General features: G+C 24.7%; 1 protein-coding gene across 38 annotated transcripts in view; it reads right to left on the reverse strand.

Moving 5' to 3' along the window:
- The window catches only part of LOC413994 (calcium-activated potassium channel slowpoke), a 120,026-nt gene that overhangs the window by 62,894 nt on the left and 40,090 nt on the right, over positions 1-17,042 (reverse strand). For 29 of the 38 annotated variants that reach the window (XM_026442903.1, XM_026442907.1, XM_026442916.1 and 26 more), the window contains exon 6: positions 13,488-13,579. The exons of 7 other annotated variants lie outside the window; for them this stretch is intronic. In XM_026442903.1, the coding sequence (XP_026298688.1) occupies positions 13,488-13,579 (92 nt within the window). Of the gene's footprint in view, positions 1-7,159; positions 7,252-13,487; positions 13,580-17,042 lie in introns of all 38 variants that reach the window. 2 more of the 38 variants (XM_026442888.1, XM_026442885.1) reach the window with 1 other exon arrangement.

The raw sequence follows: 17,042 nt of genomic DNA on the forward strand, positions 1-17,042 counted from the left end.
GCGTCTAGGTAAGAATATATCACTCGTCCATATTAACGCTTCGCACAATCGAATGCAGCCTTTAGAAATGTACGAAAGCAAATGTAGACATAGTTTAGTAGTTTATCGTTTCGACTATGCCATATCGCAACATTGATGCGATTCTCTTTCTTCCTCTTCTCGATTGTAGGATGCTCTCGACGTATGTGTCCACTTTGAAACTTACAATCCGAATGATCATTTTGAAGCAAATGCACGACCTATAATTCTGCAATTTTTTTTTCTTCTTTTTTCTTTCTTTCTTTTTTTTTTTTTTGTTCTTTTTGGAAAAAAATCGTCGATCGGCCTTTTTTATAAATTTATGCAATTGATTCGTACAAGGTGTGTATCACGTTTGACAAATAAAGACTTCTTTAGCCAAAAATGAAATAATATTGCTTCTAAAATACATTTATATAATATATTATTAATATTATAGTGAAATTTAAATTATATAATTTACTAATAAAATTAATTTTGTTTAATGATGTGTAAAATATGATTGTATTCATATATTGAATTAATAATAATAGAAATTTAATGAATGAAGTATTTCAATTTTGGCTTAGAATTTTCATTTGTTTGAATTAAAATAATGAAAATATTCATATTATACACGTAGTACAAACAAAAATATCCGTATCGATCATAGAAATAGCAACTAATTGATGTACTATAAATAATTTAAAGAAAAATTTACAAAATGTTAATAAAGGAAATGCTTCTTCTATCCAATAAACATATGTTTGATCCTACTTTATTTTTTAAATAAGAAATTTCATATATTCTGATTAAAACTTTAATAATAATTTTATTAAAAATCTAAGAATAAATTTTAATTTAGCTATTCTAATAAAATCTTTATAATTTAATATTATTGATCATAAATGTGAACATTTCATGAGGTAATTGAAAATTTTTACTTTACAAAATTTTATAAAACAATGATTAATCTTTCAATAATAGATATTAAAATTATTAAAAAAAATTACTATTATGAATAAAATAAAAAAAAAATATTTCTTTCAATTTCAAATTAAATTTAAATAATTCCATTATATATCGTATTTATACTCGTAAATATTGTTGAGAACTAATTTAAACACTAATTTAAACGAATGAATACCAAGTAATCGTACAGGCCAATAGACGATCGATCTCGAACGACTAGTTTTTTTTCAAAAAAAGAAGCATGCGTCTGCGGCAACGAAGTCTGTGAGCGTAATCGCGTTATAATACAACATTTTCGTAAATCAATTATTGTTATATTTGATTTACGAAATTTACGAAATAAAAGTGTTTCTTGGGACATGGGCTAGTGTCATTCTATGCGTGTATGTTGTCTCTTATACGCTTTCCTTTCGCTCAGTGATGCATGTTTGTGTGAATAAATATCCGCATATACACGCACATACATACGTATCCATATATGTGTACACATGGTGCAGAAAATATGCACGATGTGCACACACATATCACACAAACACACACACACATACACATGATTATTATACACGTGTATGTACGTGTATACAAGTATACATATTTATATGGAGAGAAAGAAAAGAAGAAAAAAATAATAAAGTATATGTATATGCATATACACATGTAATGTGTTAACGATGATCGTGATGGAGATATTGTGACTTTTTACTAATCTTTCTCTTGTAATTTTCGTTTGAAAAATATTCTTGGAATGGCTGCGATAAATGTTTGCCTGTCACATGAAACTGTACATACATACATATATTTAATATTCAACTACAGATGTTTGAAAGATTTAAAAGATTTGAACATTTTTCAAGTCGAAATAAAACGAAAATCATGAATTGAACAAAATTTTTTTCTTGGTTCATTTGTTATTCGATTATTGACAAATAAAAATTATCGAAAATATCATTAGATGCAAGAAAATTTTGATAACTCGACTATTGAAGGCACAATGATCTTTGTAATTTTTAATATTTTTAATATTATTGAAATATAAAATTATATAAAAAATAATAATAATATTTATCTCTATAATTAATATATTTTTAAGACTTGTACGAGTTAAACAATTAAAAAATCCAAGATTTATTAATTATGAGGAATATTATGTTCTCTTCTGCTTAAATTATCATATATTTATTTCAGCAGAAAGATATATTCTGGCACGTATGGATTCATTTCTATTTGTCAATAATTAAAAGAGCAAAGCCTCAAATACAATTTTTTCATTTTCTTGATTTTCGTCTTATTTTGTCTCGAAAAATCAGCCCTTAAATTTTTCAATACTCAGTAATTGAATATTCCGTATACATATATTGTATATAATAATATACATTTATGCATATGTATGTAATTGTTAAAAAAAAATAAAAAGAGATAAAAAAGAGAGAAAGAGAAAGACAGAGAAAAAGGAAGATAGATCTTTTCGATGTGATTGAAACTCTAAAGGCTATCTATGTGCCTGAATAATACGAAGTAAGGATAATGAATAATAAGCGTCCCACGGGAAACGGCGGGAAGGCTGTCATAATCATTATATAATTATCGTATAATATATCAAATTGTAAAATTATTGTTGTAAAATTATTCAAAAATATAATAAAATGAAAGTATCGAATTACTAATATATTCGAATTATCAAAGTATGAATACGCGAATAAAAAATAAAATCTCATATAGGAATATAATTATCGACGATATGTATGTACTTATGTATGTATGTATATATCATGAATACATTATATCTACGTTAACAACAAAAAAAAAAAAAAAAAAAGAAAAGAGATACTCGACCGAACTCGAGTAACTTCTTCTAAATTTACCAATGAGTACAAAGGGAGTATAAACCCATGCTTGGTTACTTCTTCTACGTCTTATTACCATGCGACACACGAATAAGCGGATATGAAGTATATATTCAAGTTCCACGCGATTGGTGGTTCCACGATCACGTGACTTTTCTCACGTGTACTGTACGCCTTCTCCGCGTTAGGCCCGTTCGACGCCAAAAAAAAAGGTTAAGCGTTGTGTTTCTCGCAATTATATAATGTATATACGTGCAATTTCTACTTAATAAAAAATCCCTAATAAGAGCAGCCGCATGTGCCTACGCCTGCACCCCCTTCTACTGCTGCGTTCTAATTTCAAGTGCCAAAGTATAATATTATTTTATGTAATCAAGCCAGAAATCGTGTCTTGATTCGACGGTGTGGGGTTTCTTCATTTTTTTCTTTTTTTTTTTTTTTTTTTTTTTGTTGTTGTTTTTACTTTTCACTCATGCGTCGAGTGAAAGAAACCGTTCCTCTCTAACAGGCCATTCCGCGAAAGGTTTCTTCACCTTTGGAAAAAACTCTACAGGCTAGCCAGAGCACTAACGCATGCCACCAAGAAACTCGGTTTGTGAATAAAGAGGGATAGATAGATAGATAGAGCAGAATAGATAGATAGATAGAGATAGAGAGAGAAAGAGAGAAAACAAAAATGCCCACGAGTCGCTGATACTTTTTTAGAATATCTTTATTTTTAATATTTTTTTTTTTTCCTCTTCCCCCTTTCATTTTCTTAACCCTCAAGTGTATGATAGTTAAATCAAAGTCAAATCTAATTTTTTGCTAATTTGGATCAAAAGTAATTTATAATCTGAATATCTGATTTTTTAATCGTTGATACGACCATCATATCACGAGGATTAATTAATATATACTTGTTTTAATTAATTAAAAGTATCAGCGACATTCGCAACCCGCTGTTTCACGATTCCTCCTTTTCATTCCGTACCATTCTACCGATCATTCGAATTTTATGACGAATTTCCGAAAAACCTAAGTTTCTCATGCTGATCGCATAATTTCAGTTTAGTCAAGATACGATTTTCCTATATCAAATCATTGGAATGTTGGATTGAAACAAAAGAAAATGGATTTGTAATTTTCTTCTCTGGGACAACTGGGAATGTTATATAAATAAAAAAACTCGTTTTTCATTTATAAAGAAACGCTTTTAAGGGGAATAAAATTTCAAGGGGGAAAAATTTCCAATTTCTCAGATATTATTTATCCATCGAAGAGTATGTATAATAGATGATGGTAATGTGAAAGATTCACATTGTTGAGTCGATCATTGCGCTTCTTCTAGAAAGTAGGGTTTTTTAGGAAGCTTCAAATGATTATTTTTTAATAATTTTAATAATTTACACCGTTTCGAATTTTTCGAAATTTTTATTGAAATAAAAGTTGCATAATTCGTTAAATTGGTGATATTCGTCGAACTATGCCATATATCCTAAATAAAATCACTGAGTTGCCGGGATGTAGAAATAAATATGAAATGCAATAAATGTTATAGATTCATTTAAAATTATCTCTTCCTGTTGATTAATCGATACAAATATCGTCACGTTGATATATCACGATGATACACACGAGCTATAATGACTCGTCAAAGATTAGAGATAGCATGTAACACTTTTCTAAGCGATGATGGAGAAAATTGAATCTATTAATAAATCGATTAATAAATAATTGAATTTAATTGCCTGTTTATATTATGAATATCCAAATATGAGATCCCAAATTATTTTTTATGTTATAAAATATTAAAGATGAATAATTAAAAAAGTATAATTAAAAAAATATTTTATAATTCGAAACATAATGATATATGTATAAATTCTCGTTATATTCTATTAATAATTTTTACATTTTACTTTGTATCTTGTAGAATTTTTCAAAATTATCGAATAAGCAAATAAAATATTATTTCACTTTTTAATAAAAAAAAATTGAAACATTATAAAAATTTAAAATTGAATTTAAAAAAATAAAAATAATAGAAGATTTACAAAATAATGATGAAAAAATGATAAAATCAATTTTTGAAAGAAAAAAATATATTAAATTATTAAATTAAATTTAATAAAATAAATTCAATTATTTGAAACTAAAAATATATCCAAAATATTTATAACAAATATAAATTTATAGATCTAGAAAAGAAATAAAATTTGTTTCACCAATTTTCTCTATCTTTTCTTAGAAAGTATCTACAGCTTCTCTTAATTTAAAGAAAAAGTCATTTTGTACATAAGATGATTATATATATATATATATACATATATGATTATAAATGTTATATATATATATACAGTGGATTTAACAATTTCCATTCACCTTACCGATATTCCTTCAATGAAGTATAATCAAAATCAACGATTCACATTTAATAATAAACAGTAAAACAATGATCTAAATATCATAGAAAATAATTAATATAACAATGCAAAATAATTAAACTATAAAAATATAAATAATTTCTCTCTTAATTTGTTAACGAAAAATCATTTAACCGTCAATAGAGAATTTAATTTTATTGCAAAATAAGTTAAAAATTGATCGAAATTTAACGTATCGAAATCAGCAATTTTATTATACTAATCCTCTACAAAATCTCTACAATAAAATAAAATCTCGAAGGTGCTATAATATAACAAATTCCACAGATACGTAAGATATTATAATACAAAAACAAAAATACCAGTGCGATATAAAAATTAATTATAGAATTAAAAAAATGATCAATATTATAGAGAATATGTACAATATACTTTAATACTTTGACCTGGTTCTTGTTGTTTCGTTTCAAATATTTATCTTACGTACAAATAAATCAAAATAAACGTTTCATCTTCGTCATAATAATAAAATAAACGAAACTTTTTAACATAAAATATAATAAAAAATATATATATATATAATGCTGATGTACTTAATTTTGATTCATTATTATTTGCTATATTGAGATAAGATGTGAGGAAACTTTTCCACTGTATAGAGAGAGAAGAAAGAAAAATCGAAAGAAAAATTCTCACGATCAGATGATCCACCTTCATCGATGATTATCATTAAAACGAGAACCAAGTCGTTGAAAAAGATTTTTAAACGCGCAAATCAACGTTTCATGCCGAAGCAATCGATGATCTATTCCTGTTACGCAATTAAAAGCAGAAGGGTTGCCCGATTCAATGGAAAATAATATAATAAAAAAGATAATACGCAGCAAGAAAGAAAACATACGTTACAACTGAAAATCAATCGCGCCTTATTTAGATAGATTAAACAAAAAAAAAAAAGAAAATAAACAAAAGAAGAAAAATTAATCGATAAATCGTAAAAAGGAATAAGAATATACAAACTACATCTCGAATCCGTGCGGTGAGGCTCATATACATATTACCATGTATATATGTATATATGTATAATAAATATATATATATAGATATTTAGAAAGATAAAGAAAGAGAAAGAAATAGAGAGAGATGCAACAGTAATATATTGATCTCATCTACTATAGTGTAATATAAACATGTGTGTATATAACAATAAAAAACTCGTGTGTGTATTTCTCTTTTTACAAAAGTCCAAGCATACCAGCACGTGTTTACCAATATATTTGCTAACTGGTAAAAAGGTGGGTAAGAAAAGCGGTGAGAGTCAGCACAAGGTACGTTAAATAAATGGTGAAAGAAATGGGGCAGTGGTTCAGAAATAAGGATGCCACTTGTTTCTAACAGTTACGGACCAGGTGTAGTGAAGGTGAAGGATATTTACGCTATTTAAAAAATTATTCTGGATAGCAGTTGCGAATCTGTTTATATATATTCAAAAAACATCGTCTCGAATAAAGTTATAGAGAAATATGGCCAAAAATATCGATCGAAAAATATCGAAAAACACAAAATAAAATCATTGCTGATAAAAATATATTTCTATTCCAAAATACAAAAATTTACACAAAAAAATTAAAGAATCGAATAATTCTCCATCAAAAGAAAATAGTACATTTATAATCATTTATCAAAATTTAAATTTAAATTTTTATCATCTTCCCATTTTTTTTATCTTTAGAACAAAGCAAAATTATCTTGCGTAGGTAAGACTTTACCTACGATAGGTAAGATTATTACCGAAAAAGAATTGAAATATTGAAAAAAGAAAAAAAATAATGAGAAAATTAACCGATAAACGAGTCACTTTGCTATCCAGATAGTCTTCGCTCCTCCTCGCAAACTATGTGACTACAAGGATAACAGTTCAAGGACTAGTTTCAAGGGGTGTCTTTGGCTGGCTTCCACGTAGGTGGATATCTGGGATACCTGCGTCCACGCTCGCGCTTGTACTGGCCACCGTACTTGCAGCGGTTCGCGGCGAGCTCCGTGATCTCTGGGATCCAGCTGGCGAACACCGCCTACACACCCACAATCATCCGTTGCCGTCAGAACAGAGCCCTAGCCTGAGTTTCCTGTTTTATTCTTTTTTTTTTTTTTAATTTGCTATTTTGCATTAACATTTGCATTTCAATTTTTGTATCTGTATATTTGTATTTGTACTTGTGATCTCTATTTGTATTTTAATTTCCGTCAGTGTAGCATATATATATATGTATATATATATCGGTTTCATTCATATATCTTATATTTTATGATTATTGGATTTGTCATTTTCTGAACGCCTAAGACAATACACGCTCGCAACGCTTCACTCTCTGCTCACTTATCGCTTGCAAGAATATATTATACGAAGATTATATTCGTTTTAGGATAATTGAAGGAAAATAATGATATGTTGAGAATTTCTTTTTCGAATTTTTATCTCGGTAAAATTATAAGATATTTCGAATAGATTAAAGAATATTAAATATATTGATATTACGGTAAAAATGAAATATATTTATTGTTTCACTTAGAATTATTTTTATTCTCTTAATTACCTAGAAATAATGTTTTGAATAAATTAAAAAATTTATTGGATTATGATGATAAGCTTGGATTAATAGACATTCGAAAATCTATTATTATCACATTATACAATCATTTAAGATATAAAATAATTATTTTCTTGAAACATTAATCTTCAGTTGGTTGAAATTGAATTTCAACGATGAAAAATATTTATTAAAACGTAAAGGTAATTTTAAATTATAATAATTTATTTTATCAATGGTTATTTTCGTTTCAGATAATAATAAAATAAATGATAAAATTATAAAATGTAAAATAATATATAATAATAAATATTCGCCAATTGAAAATAATGCATTTATGATTTTCTTTTTTAATAAATAAAAGAAATTTTTAAAAAATAATTTTAGAAAAATATTATTTTTATGTTTCTTTATTTTCATCTTTATTATTATGTAAAAATTAAAAATAAGAAGAATTACAGTTCATAAAAAAATAAACATATTTAATATTTTTATATTCTATAATAAAATTGTTATTAATATACCTATAATTCGGAGCTAGCTATTCGAAAATATTTAAAAATTAAAAAACCAATAGCAATATGATATAAAATTATTATTTGATTTAATCGATTCAATAAATTTCTACAGAATAAACGTGATATCGTTGTTGACATTACATTCTATTTTTTATTTTTAATAAAATGTCATGGAAAGTGAGTTTTCTAATATTTTTTTAAGAGATAAAAAAAATTATTATATATTATATAAAAATCAATTTTAATAAAATTTTATCTAAACAACTGCAACAAATATTAAAATATCATTAAAATAAAATTTCCAAAAATAAAATTTCAAAAAGTTAAAAATAGTGAAAAATAATTTTTTAAAATAAATATATTTGAAAAAATCTTAACTATTCAATATAAAATTGCATAACTTTAAATTGAAATTATTTTTATTATTATTTTTATTAATTTGCATAATTTTCTTTTTATTAAAGGTTTTCTCATTTTTCTTTCATCATAAAAAAAATAAATATCATTAAATATTGATTATAAATTGTTGTGAGAATAGCAAACAATAATTTATTTGTGAATGATTGAAATATATATTATATAAATAAAAAATATTTGCATTATCTTCAGCAGTATTTAAAAAAATAATTTTTAAACTTTATACGAATCAATTTGCACAATTGAATATAACAAATAATAAATTAATTAATAATAAATTCAAACTATCAATATCATAAATTAAATTCAGAAATCAAAAATGCCACCTCAGATATAAATGAAAATAATATCTAATAATAAATTATTGAAATAAGTATATAATAAATTTTTATAAAATTCAAATCTGAGTTAGATTTTATTGAAAAATTATTTTTTCAATATAGTTTTATATTTACATTTAAACATTAACATATTAATTCCTTGTTATTCCTTTCACTCTTGTTTGTACATATATATATGTACATAAATACATATAGAATCAAGTAATAATAAATTAAATGCATATTAAATAGGTTCGTTTATATTCTATTATATCCAAAAATAAAATAATAATAATTTTAATGAAAAGATTATACACAACATGAGTTAATCAATATAAAATCAAAATGATTCAACAAATATCGCTTCGTTATTTACTTAAAAAAAAATAATAATAAATATTCATCTCGCCACAAAACAACATAAAATATGAATTCACTGTACATACAAAGATACAGTGTCGTTAGTTCCATAACATAGAGAAATTAATTATTGTGTCACAGTGCGATGATCCTTAAATTATCACTCTAATTTATATTATCAGCATTTCTATATCGAAAACGACGCACATATTTTCCTTGGTCGACGAAGAAACAAGCGTAATATGTAATATATAATATATAATATATAATATATATATGTGTGTGTATAAAAGCTTTGGTAAAAATTTCAGATTTCAATTAACTGGCATGCAGGCTCTATTGTAGCGTATGATGTGGACAACTTACAACCACAAGGTGGAGCACAATCGCGTTGTATAACAACATTTCTGCGATGACATCGTCTGTCGTCAAGAGTGCTCTCGTACATGAATAAAAACATAATGGTATTGCCCTATATAAAGGGGAACATAGGGTAGAAAATAAACGAAAACTGGAACGAACACTTTATGTTTCACGTATCGTGCGTACTTTGGTCTATATGTATGAAAATGTATAGGAGTTTTGAGTTGTGTATTTCTAGTATATCTTCTAACAGCTGGATTTTCACGTTATTGATGTAATATAATGTAAATTACGCGAAATATATATGTGGAGAATATCTTAATCCTTCGTTATGTTGATATCGTGAAAATATTGTTGGAAATAAAGAATAAACAAGAAGTAGGAAAAAAATAAAAAATGAAAAAAAGAAAAAAAAGAAATAAATATACGATATTATGTAATTATGTATTTGGTTAAAGGTTATCGCTTACTAACTTACTATTATTTATGAATCTTGAGTGATTATTATGTGCAGAGTGAGTTGTGTAACGCGATCATTTTGAATAATTTGTAAACTATCTATTATATAAGAAAATTTTTCATTTAAAAGTTAATAAAGAAGTACATAACCTAATTTTATCAGAATATGATTATTTTTTATTTTTTTAAATAAAATCATTTTTCTTTTATTGATATAATCATTCTCTAATTAATTTAGAAAATATCTCAAATTTGAATTTGTTCTATGAAAAATAAAGAAGAAAATATGTCTTATATAGTAAATTTAACCAAATTCAGATCAATCTTAAACTAATAGCTTTTTATTGAAAATTAATATTTTTTTTTCCAAAAAATAAAAAATTATATGAAACAATCTATTAAAAATTATATGATTCTATTCATATCCTCTATTCGTCTATCTGCAAAAAAAATAACAACAAGTTATATTTTCTTCTACAGTCTATAAATTTGAAAAGAAATATTTTTTTATATAATAAATAATTTACAAATAATTTGAAATAATCTCACTCTGTACATATTCGTGTATATTTTGTATTTCTATCTCTAATACTAATAAGCGATATTTTCTGTATAATGAACGGATGTTGTAGATAGCAGACTAAAGTGGCAAACCGTGCAATCTTGGTAAAAGGTGTGCTCTTGTTATATTTCTATAATAAATCAAACAAAATGGAGGAATATAAGGTTGTTTTTCCTCCAATTTATTTTAACAATGTTTTGTATCGTATTATTAAAGATAAACAAATTGTCAAAATTCCTCAAATATAAGGGATAAGAGAATGAGATGCGTTCAAATACACCAATGCCGAGTGCTCGAGCAGCAACCTATTGATGAACCTTGTTACGTCAGAACGAATAAATCGGATCGATAATGCAAAGGACATGCAAAAGAAGAACTGGTTGAAAGATTTCATGCTCTTCTTGTTAAATCGAACGTTTACTCGTACGCAATTCCTATCCTAAGATGAAAGATCCAAATAATATCGTTGCACGAAAGTGTGAACTTTAATTTTATTAATATATTCCAAGTTATAAATAGATAGATTTTTGTAATTAAATATTTCGTAAAAATAAAAACTTAATACATTTTATTTAAAAGAAAAATTATTACTAACTTGGAAAAATTTTATGCAAATTTTAGGAATTTAAATGAGAAAATATTATTTATGAATATAAAATGGCTCGTTATGAAAAATACAAAAATAGAATAAAAAAATATTATTTATGAATATAAAATGGCTCATATAAAATTATAAAAAATATATTTTATTTGGATAAAGCTATTATTATATCTCTTAAATTTGCTCATTAATAATAATTTATTAATTGAAACATTATTATAACTTTTATTAAAAATTTTATTTATGTTTAAATTTTTATTTATTGTTTAAAATATTAAAAAAAACAAAATTGACAATTGATAATTTAACAAAATTTTTAAATATAATATAAATCATTAAAATTAGATCTTTTATTCTATAAAATATCAAATTGTGAATAAAAATTCTTTCTCTTTAATTTACTTAACTCTTTCAGTTCTGAAATAAACAAGTAGATATGGTAAATGTTCTAAGATTTTTCAAAAAGATGTAAATTTAATGGCAGTTTTATATCAATCATAAAATTTCGATCAAACCACTTATAAATTTTATATCATTGCATGTCAATGTTAGTTTTTTATTTTTTAAAATGAAATTATATTATTTTCGAGACATTGACGACTGTAATTTTTAGTTTCATCTCCATCATCATTCTAATCAAAATTTTTCATTAATCTATTATATATAATTATAATTTTAAAAATAAAATTTTTTAAATATATTTCATAAATTAATTAAATTAATAGCCATTTTTATACTTTAAAGAATATTGAAGAATTCTAAATTCGTTAATAATGTAAAAATGTACATGATATCTAACATGCAAGAATATATTTGATTATAAGTATTGCTCTATTGGATCTTTCACCATGATCATTGAAATAAATAGCTTCGTTCAGCTTGAAAAGAAAAGGGAACGCGGAGAGCGATACCATATTGGTATGCAACATTTCTGAAACGTCAAAGTTCGCGTCAACTATAACGAGCTTCTCGGCACTCATCGTTCCTTTCACTTTAACTAGTTGATAGTTATCCTCGTAAGACTGTTGGACATAGCTTGATACGTATTTATATGCACTCGTTGGTTATTTTATTAATTCTGTCTGAGAAATTTTAAAAAATATATATATATAAATACTTATGCAACATAAAAAGAATTTAACTTAATGTTTGATAATAATAAATTAATGATGAAAAATTATTCCTTTTAAAAAATATTATAATTTTATATAAGTGACTTTTTTTAAATAAAATATTTTTTGATGCATTGGTAAATAAAAAATATTAGACATTTTTAGTTAAAATAATAAAAATAATAAATTTAATATATATTTAGTTTTGAAAATATTTTAAATTTAATTTAAATTAAATAAATTAATATCAAAGATCATATAAATACAAAATTGTTTTTTATTCTCTATATTTTAATCTTTTTAACTAACAATTTTTTAGTATAAATAATTTAATAATTTTTATAGGGATTTTATTTAAAAATATAAAGCTAAGAAAAAATCAATTAATTTATTTATTTCTTTAAAAGCAAATTGTATTGGAAATTCTTTTTTTAAAATAATGAATAGTTTAATAAATATCTGTATCCATATTTCAAATAAGATATAATATAAAAATAATATAAAATACATAATACAACAATAACACAATACAACATATTAACATAATACAATAACACAAAAAACTAACATATTAAAAGTAAATAAAAACATAGAAAAGTAGATTATTTTACAAAAGATAAATGCTTGCTAACATAAATCATAAAGATGATTTTTTATTTTTTCTAATTTTCATCTCCATTTAATTATTCGAATAAAAATGAAACAAAAAAAAAAATAACACATTTTTTTTCTCATAACAGAGCTAATGAAATAACCGGAATACGTTTTAAACATATGAGCATTGTATGCAACAACTTTCGTAATAATAATAACAACATGTATTCGTATATCGAGCATTTGTGTATGAATTCGTGTAAGGGCGTGTAATTGATAGTTATTGTTATCATAATTTACGTAAATAAAATGTGTACATATACATGAAATATTATAATTATATACATACTGAAAGTAAAAATGTTAATAGACAAAAAAGACAGGAGATTGAAGGATGTAATTATATAATAATACCTCTTTCCATGTTCCCGCTTGTATTCGCCGCTGTACTTGGACCTACTGCCTACGAGCTCTATTATCTCAGGTATGCTACTAGCAAAAATTGCCTGCAAATAGAAATCATAACTGGAAAACGCTATGCCACTACGAACCGTTACAAACAAACTGGGTCATCTATGTATGGTTGCAATATACAGCAGGGCGTATTCGCCAAATATACCACGTACAAATATGTATATATGTATATATAGTATATACACGTATCGTTGAATCCTCGTGGATTATACGTGGTCACGGCATTAAACGAGAGAAAGGAGAGAGAGAAAGAGAGAGAGAGAGAGAGAAAAAGAGAGAAAAAGAGAAAAAGAGAAAGAAAAAAACGTAGGAGACGGATAGACAGATGGTGAAGGTTCAGGGGCAACGATCTGCATTTTTCTACCTCCATGTGCTCTCGCGTCTCTCATTGTTCTCCGGTGATAAATACCGACCAGTTTGTTATACTCGTACTCATATCCAGCTATGAATGTGTGGTGATATCCTGGATTAGCGGATGACGAGCATCATTGAAAATGCATACTCAGCGACGATTAACCCTATGCTACCGAATGCTACAATTTTCCAGGAAATTGACTTTGCGATCGATGCCTCGATCTGTATTTCGAATGACGGAATTCCAATATGGCGGCTCACTTCGCGAATCGTTAAGCCACGTTTACATTAGACAAGTTTTGACCTCGAAGTTGAAAATCATCCGTATAAAATTTCTGTTGGATAAAATAAACGAAGACGATCGATTTGATCATATTGACTAATAATAAGTGAAGGTTGGCTAATTTAAACGTAGCTTTAATGTCAAACGTTATCTTTGAATTTCAGTTCGAATTTCGTTTTATTAAATTTTGATTTTCAGATATGCATTGCATTATATATTTTATTTTTATAGTTTTTTGTGTAAAATTTTATATTCATATAAAAAAAAAATAATGAAAAAGTTGTTAAGAAATTATTTGGAACAAAGTCAATTTCCTTGGTCATATTTTAAATGTAAATTTTGAAAAGTTTTATCTGTTTAATGTTCAAATAAATAATTTTAAATTTTATTATTGTAGCATTATTGATGTATATATGTATATGTGTTATTATAAAATATTATAATGAATGAAATTAAACAGTTTTATATAGGTATAGGTTATGTTTAAAATGTAAAATATTAACGTGTAAAAAAATGTTAAAACAGTTACAACTGAGAGAAAATATGATAATACAATTGTAGAAATAAAAAATATAGATTACTTATACAGAGTATTAAAAAAGATTATTTATATCATTTCTATTATTAAAAAAATTTATCATAGAGAAAAATTTGTGAAAAATCACTTCATTCAAATATATGTAATACATTATTCAAAACTAAATAATTTTGATAATTTTTATCTATTTTAATAATAAATTTCATAATTTTTAACTCATTTTTTAAATAAATTATAGTCTAGTTGAAATATATTCGAAGATCATATATACACAAATTATAGATTTTTAAATATTTATCTTTTAACAAAATACTTTATTCTACTCATATTTATTATCCATAATTAATAAAATAATAAATAATAATTTTTCAATACTCTATATTATGAGTATGATTGAAATTTATGGTTTTCAAATTTTTTACAAATAAATCCTGTATAACATCTATATGTATATGTATATGTGAATACATAAATATGTACATGTAAGTAAATTGCACGAATACAATGTTCGTAGATGATAGACCAATTTATGACACGTATGTACGAGGAAACTGGAAAGACGATAATTTAAAGCAGATGATATATCGTTTAGTTAATTAGAGGTAAAGGTGAAAATAAAATTAGGTATGCAAAAACGTTCGTATAGATAAAGAGAGTGCGAAAAAGAAAATCAAAAATCATGCTATTAGACATTAAGCAAAGAAATCAAGGAAGTAAGATGAGCACTCATTTCGATCAGTAACGATATACTAAGCAACCATGCAAATGTAGAGCAAAGCACAGACCCCTATGTTTCTAATTTACAATAAGATAGCAAAATTTCCATTGAAAGTAGAAATTATCATCGAAATTAGAAATTTCATTATGCACATATCTTATTCTTGTAGAGGACTGCAACGAGGGAAGCGCTACATCATACATTTGCAATTTTGTGTATAACTAATATCTAAGATCTCTATTGTAATATTAAAAGAATCAACGAACCACTGTGAACATTTAGTTAATTTGGTTTCGTTAATCGATTAAAAAATGTTAGAATCATCGAAGCAATAGAACCTCATAGTGCTCCCTTCGATTTTTGAGTTGTATGGTAAGTAATTCACATTGTCAGGCAAATTTAATCGAACACGTCAAGCAACTAAAGACACTGCTATTAAACAAAATCATAAGAAGAATATAATAGAAGAAGATATATCTATATCGAATCCGTATCGAAATTGAAAGAAAATTTATCGATTAAAATTTAATCAAGATGTCTTCGAACGAAAGGACAATAGTTTAAGGAAAATCTTACGAGATATTGATTTATTGATTAATTATCTGTTATTTTCAAATTAATTACGTGCAATATTTTTTATTCTCGTTTTATAAAACTTATTTATATATTTAGTAATTTTTTAATGATAGATGTCGAACATTTTAAAACTGTAATATTTTCAAACGTTTTATTAAATTTATTAAATTTAAGATAATATGTAAATATATTAATTATAGTATATATTTACTTTATTTTAATATTACATAATTTTTTTTAATCAATATTGATAATTTTTTTTAATTAATGTCCTTCTTTCTAACGACATCGTGTATAGAATCGTATGACGAAATAACGAAAATTAAAAGGAATTTAATCACTTTTTACTTAATTATTTTTAAATTGAAAGAAGAAAAACTTGGATATATTTGATGATAAAGTAAAAACTCCAGGACTCTATTAATAAGGAAAAATTCCTTACACAACTGCTATATCCCTGAAATATTAAATGTGTAGAATGTTTTGACAAATAATACTATTTTTTACCATTCTATTTCAAAGTTTATTTCAAAATTAATTCCAATGAAATAAAAAATATAAAGAAATCTATACAACTATATAAATTATATAAAATAATCATTAATTTCAATTAATAATTTAATCTATCTAATTTAAATATAATTGTATAACATCAAACAGAATATTTGATGAAATATTTTGCTAATTTCAGTTTGATTAATTATTTAACTTAATTAAAAAATCAAAATTATAAAAAAATACAAAATAATATTGATATATTAATATTCATAAAAATATAAAATAAAAAAATAAGGCAATATTTCAATATATTGTGTATAAATTATTATACATCCATGGTATATAAACAAATTGCTCGAATTACTATGATGTTATATTTATTATTTGTCAAAACCACTCTTTTTATATTGCACAATTCTTCACATCAAATTAATATAATAATACTAATTGAATTAATTTTGAAAACGAGAAACATATCCTAAATTCTTTCATTACGATTCCTTCTTGACATCTTCGTATTTAAATAGA

Source organism: Apis mellifera, linkage group LG9 (genome assembly GCF_003254395.2).
Source record: "Apis mellifera strain DH4 linkage group LG9, Amel_HAv3.1, whole genome shotgun sequence".
Taxonomy (NCBI): Eukaryota; Metazoa; Arthropoda; class Insecta; order Hymenoptera; family Apidae; genus Apis; species Apis mellifera.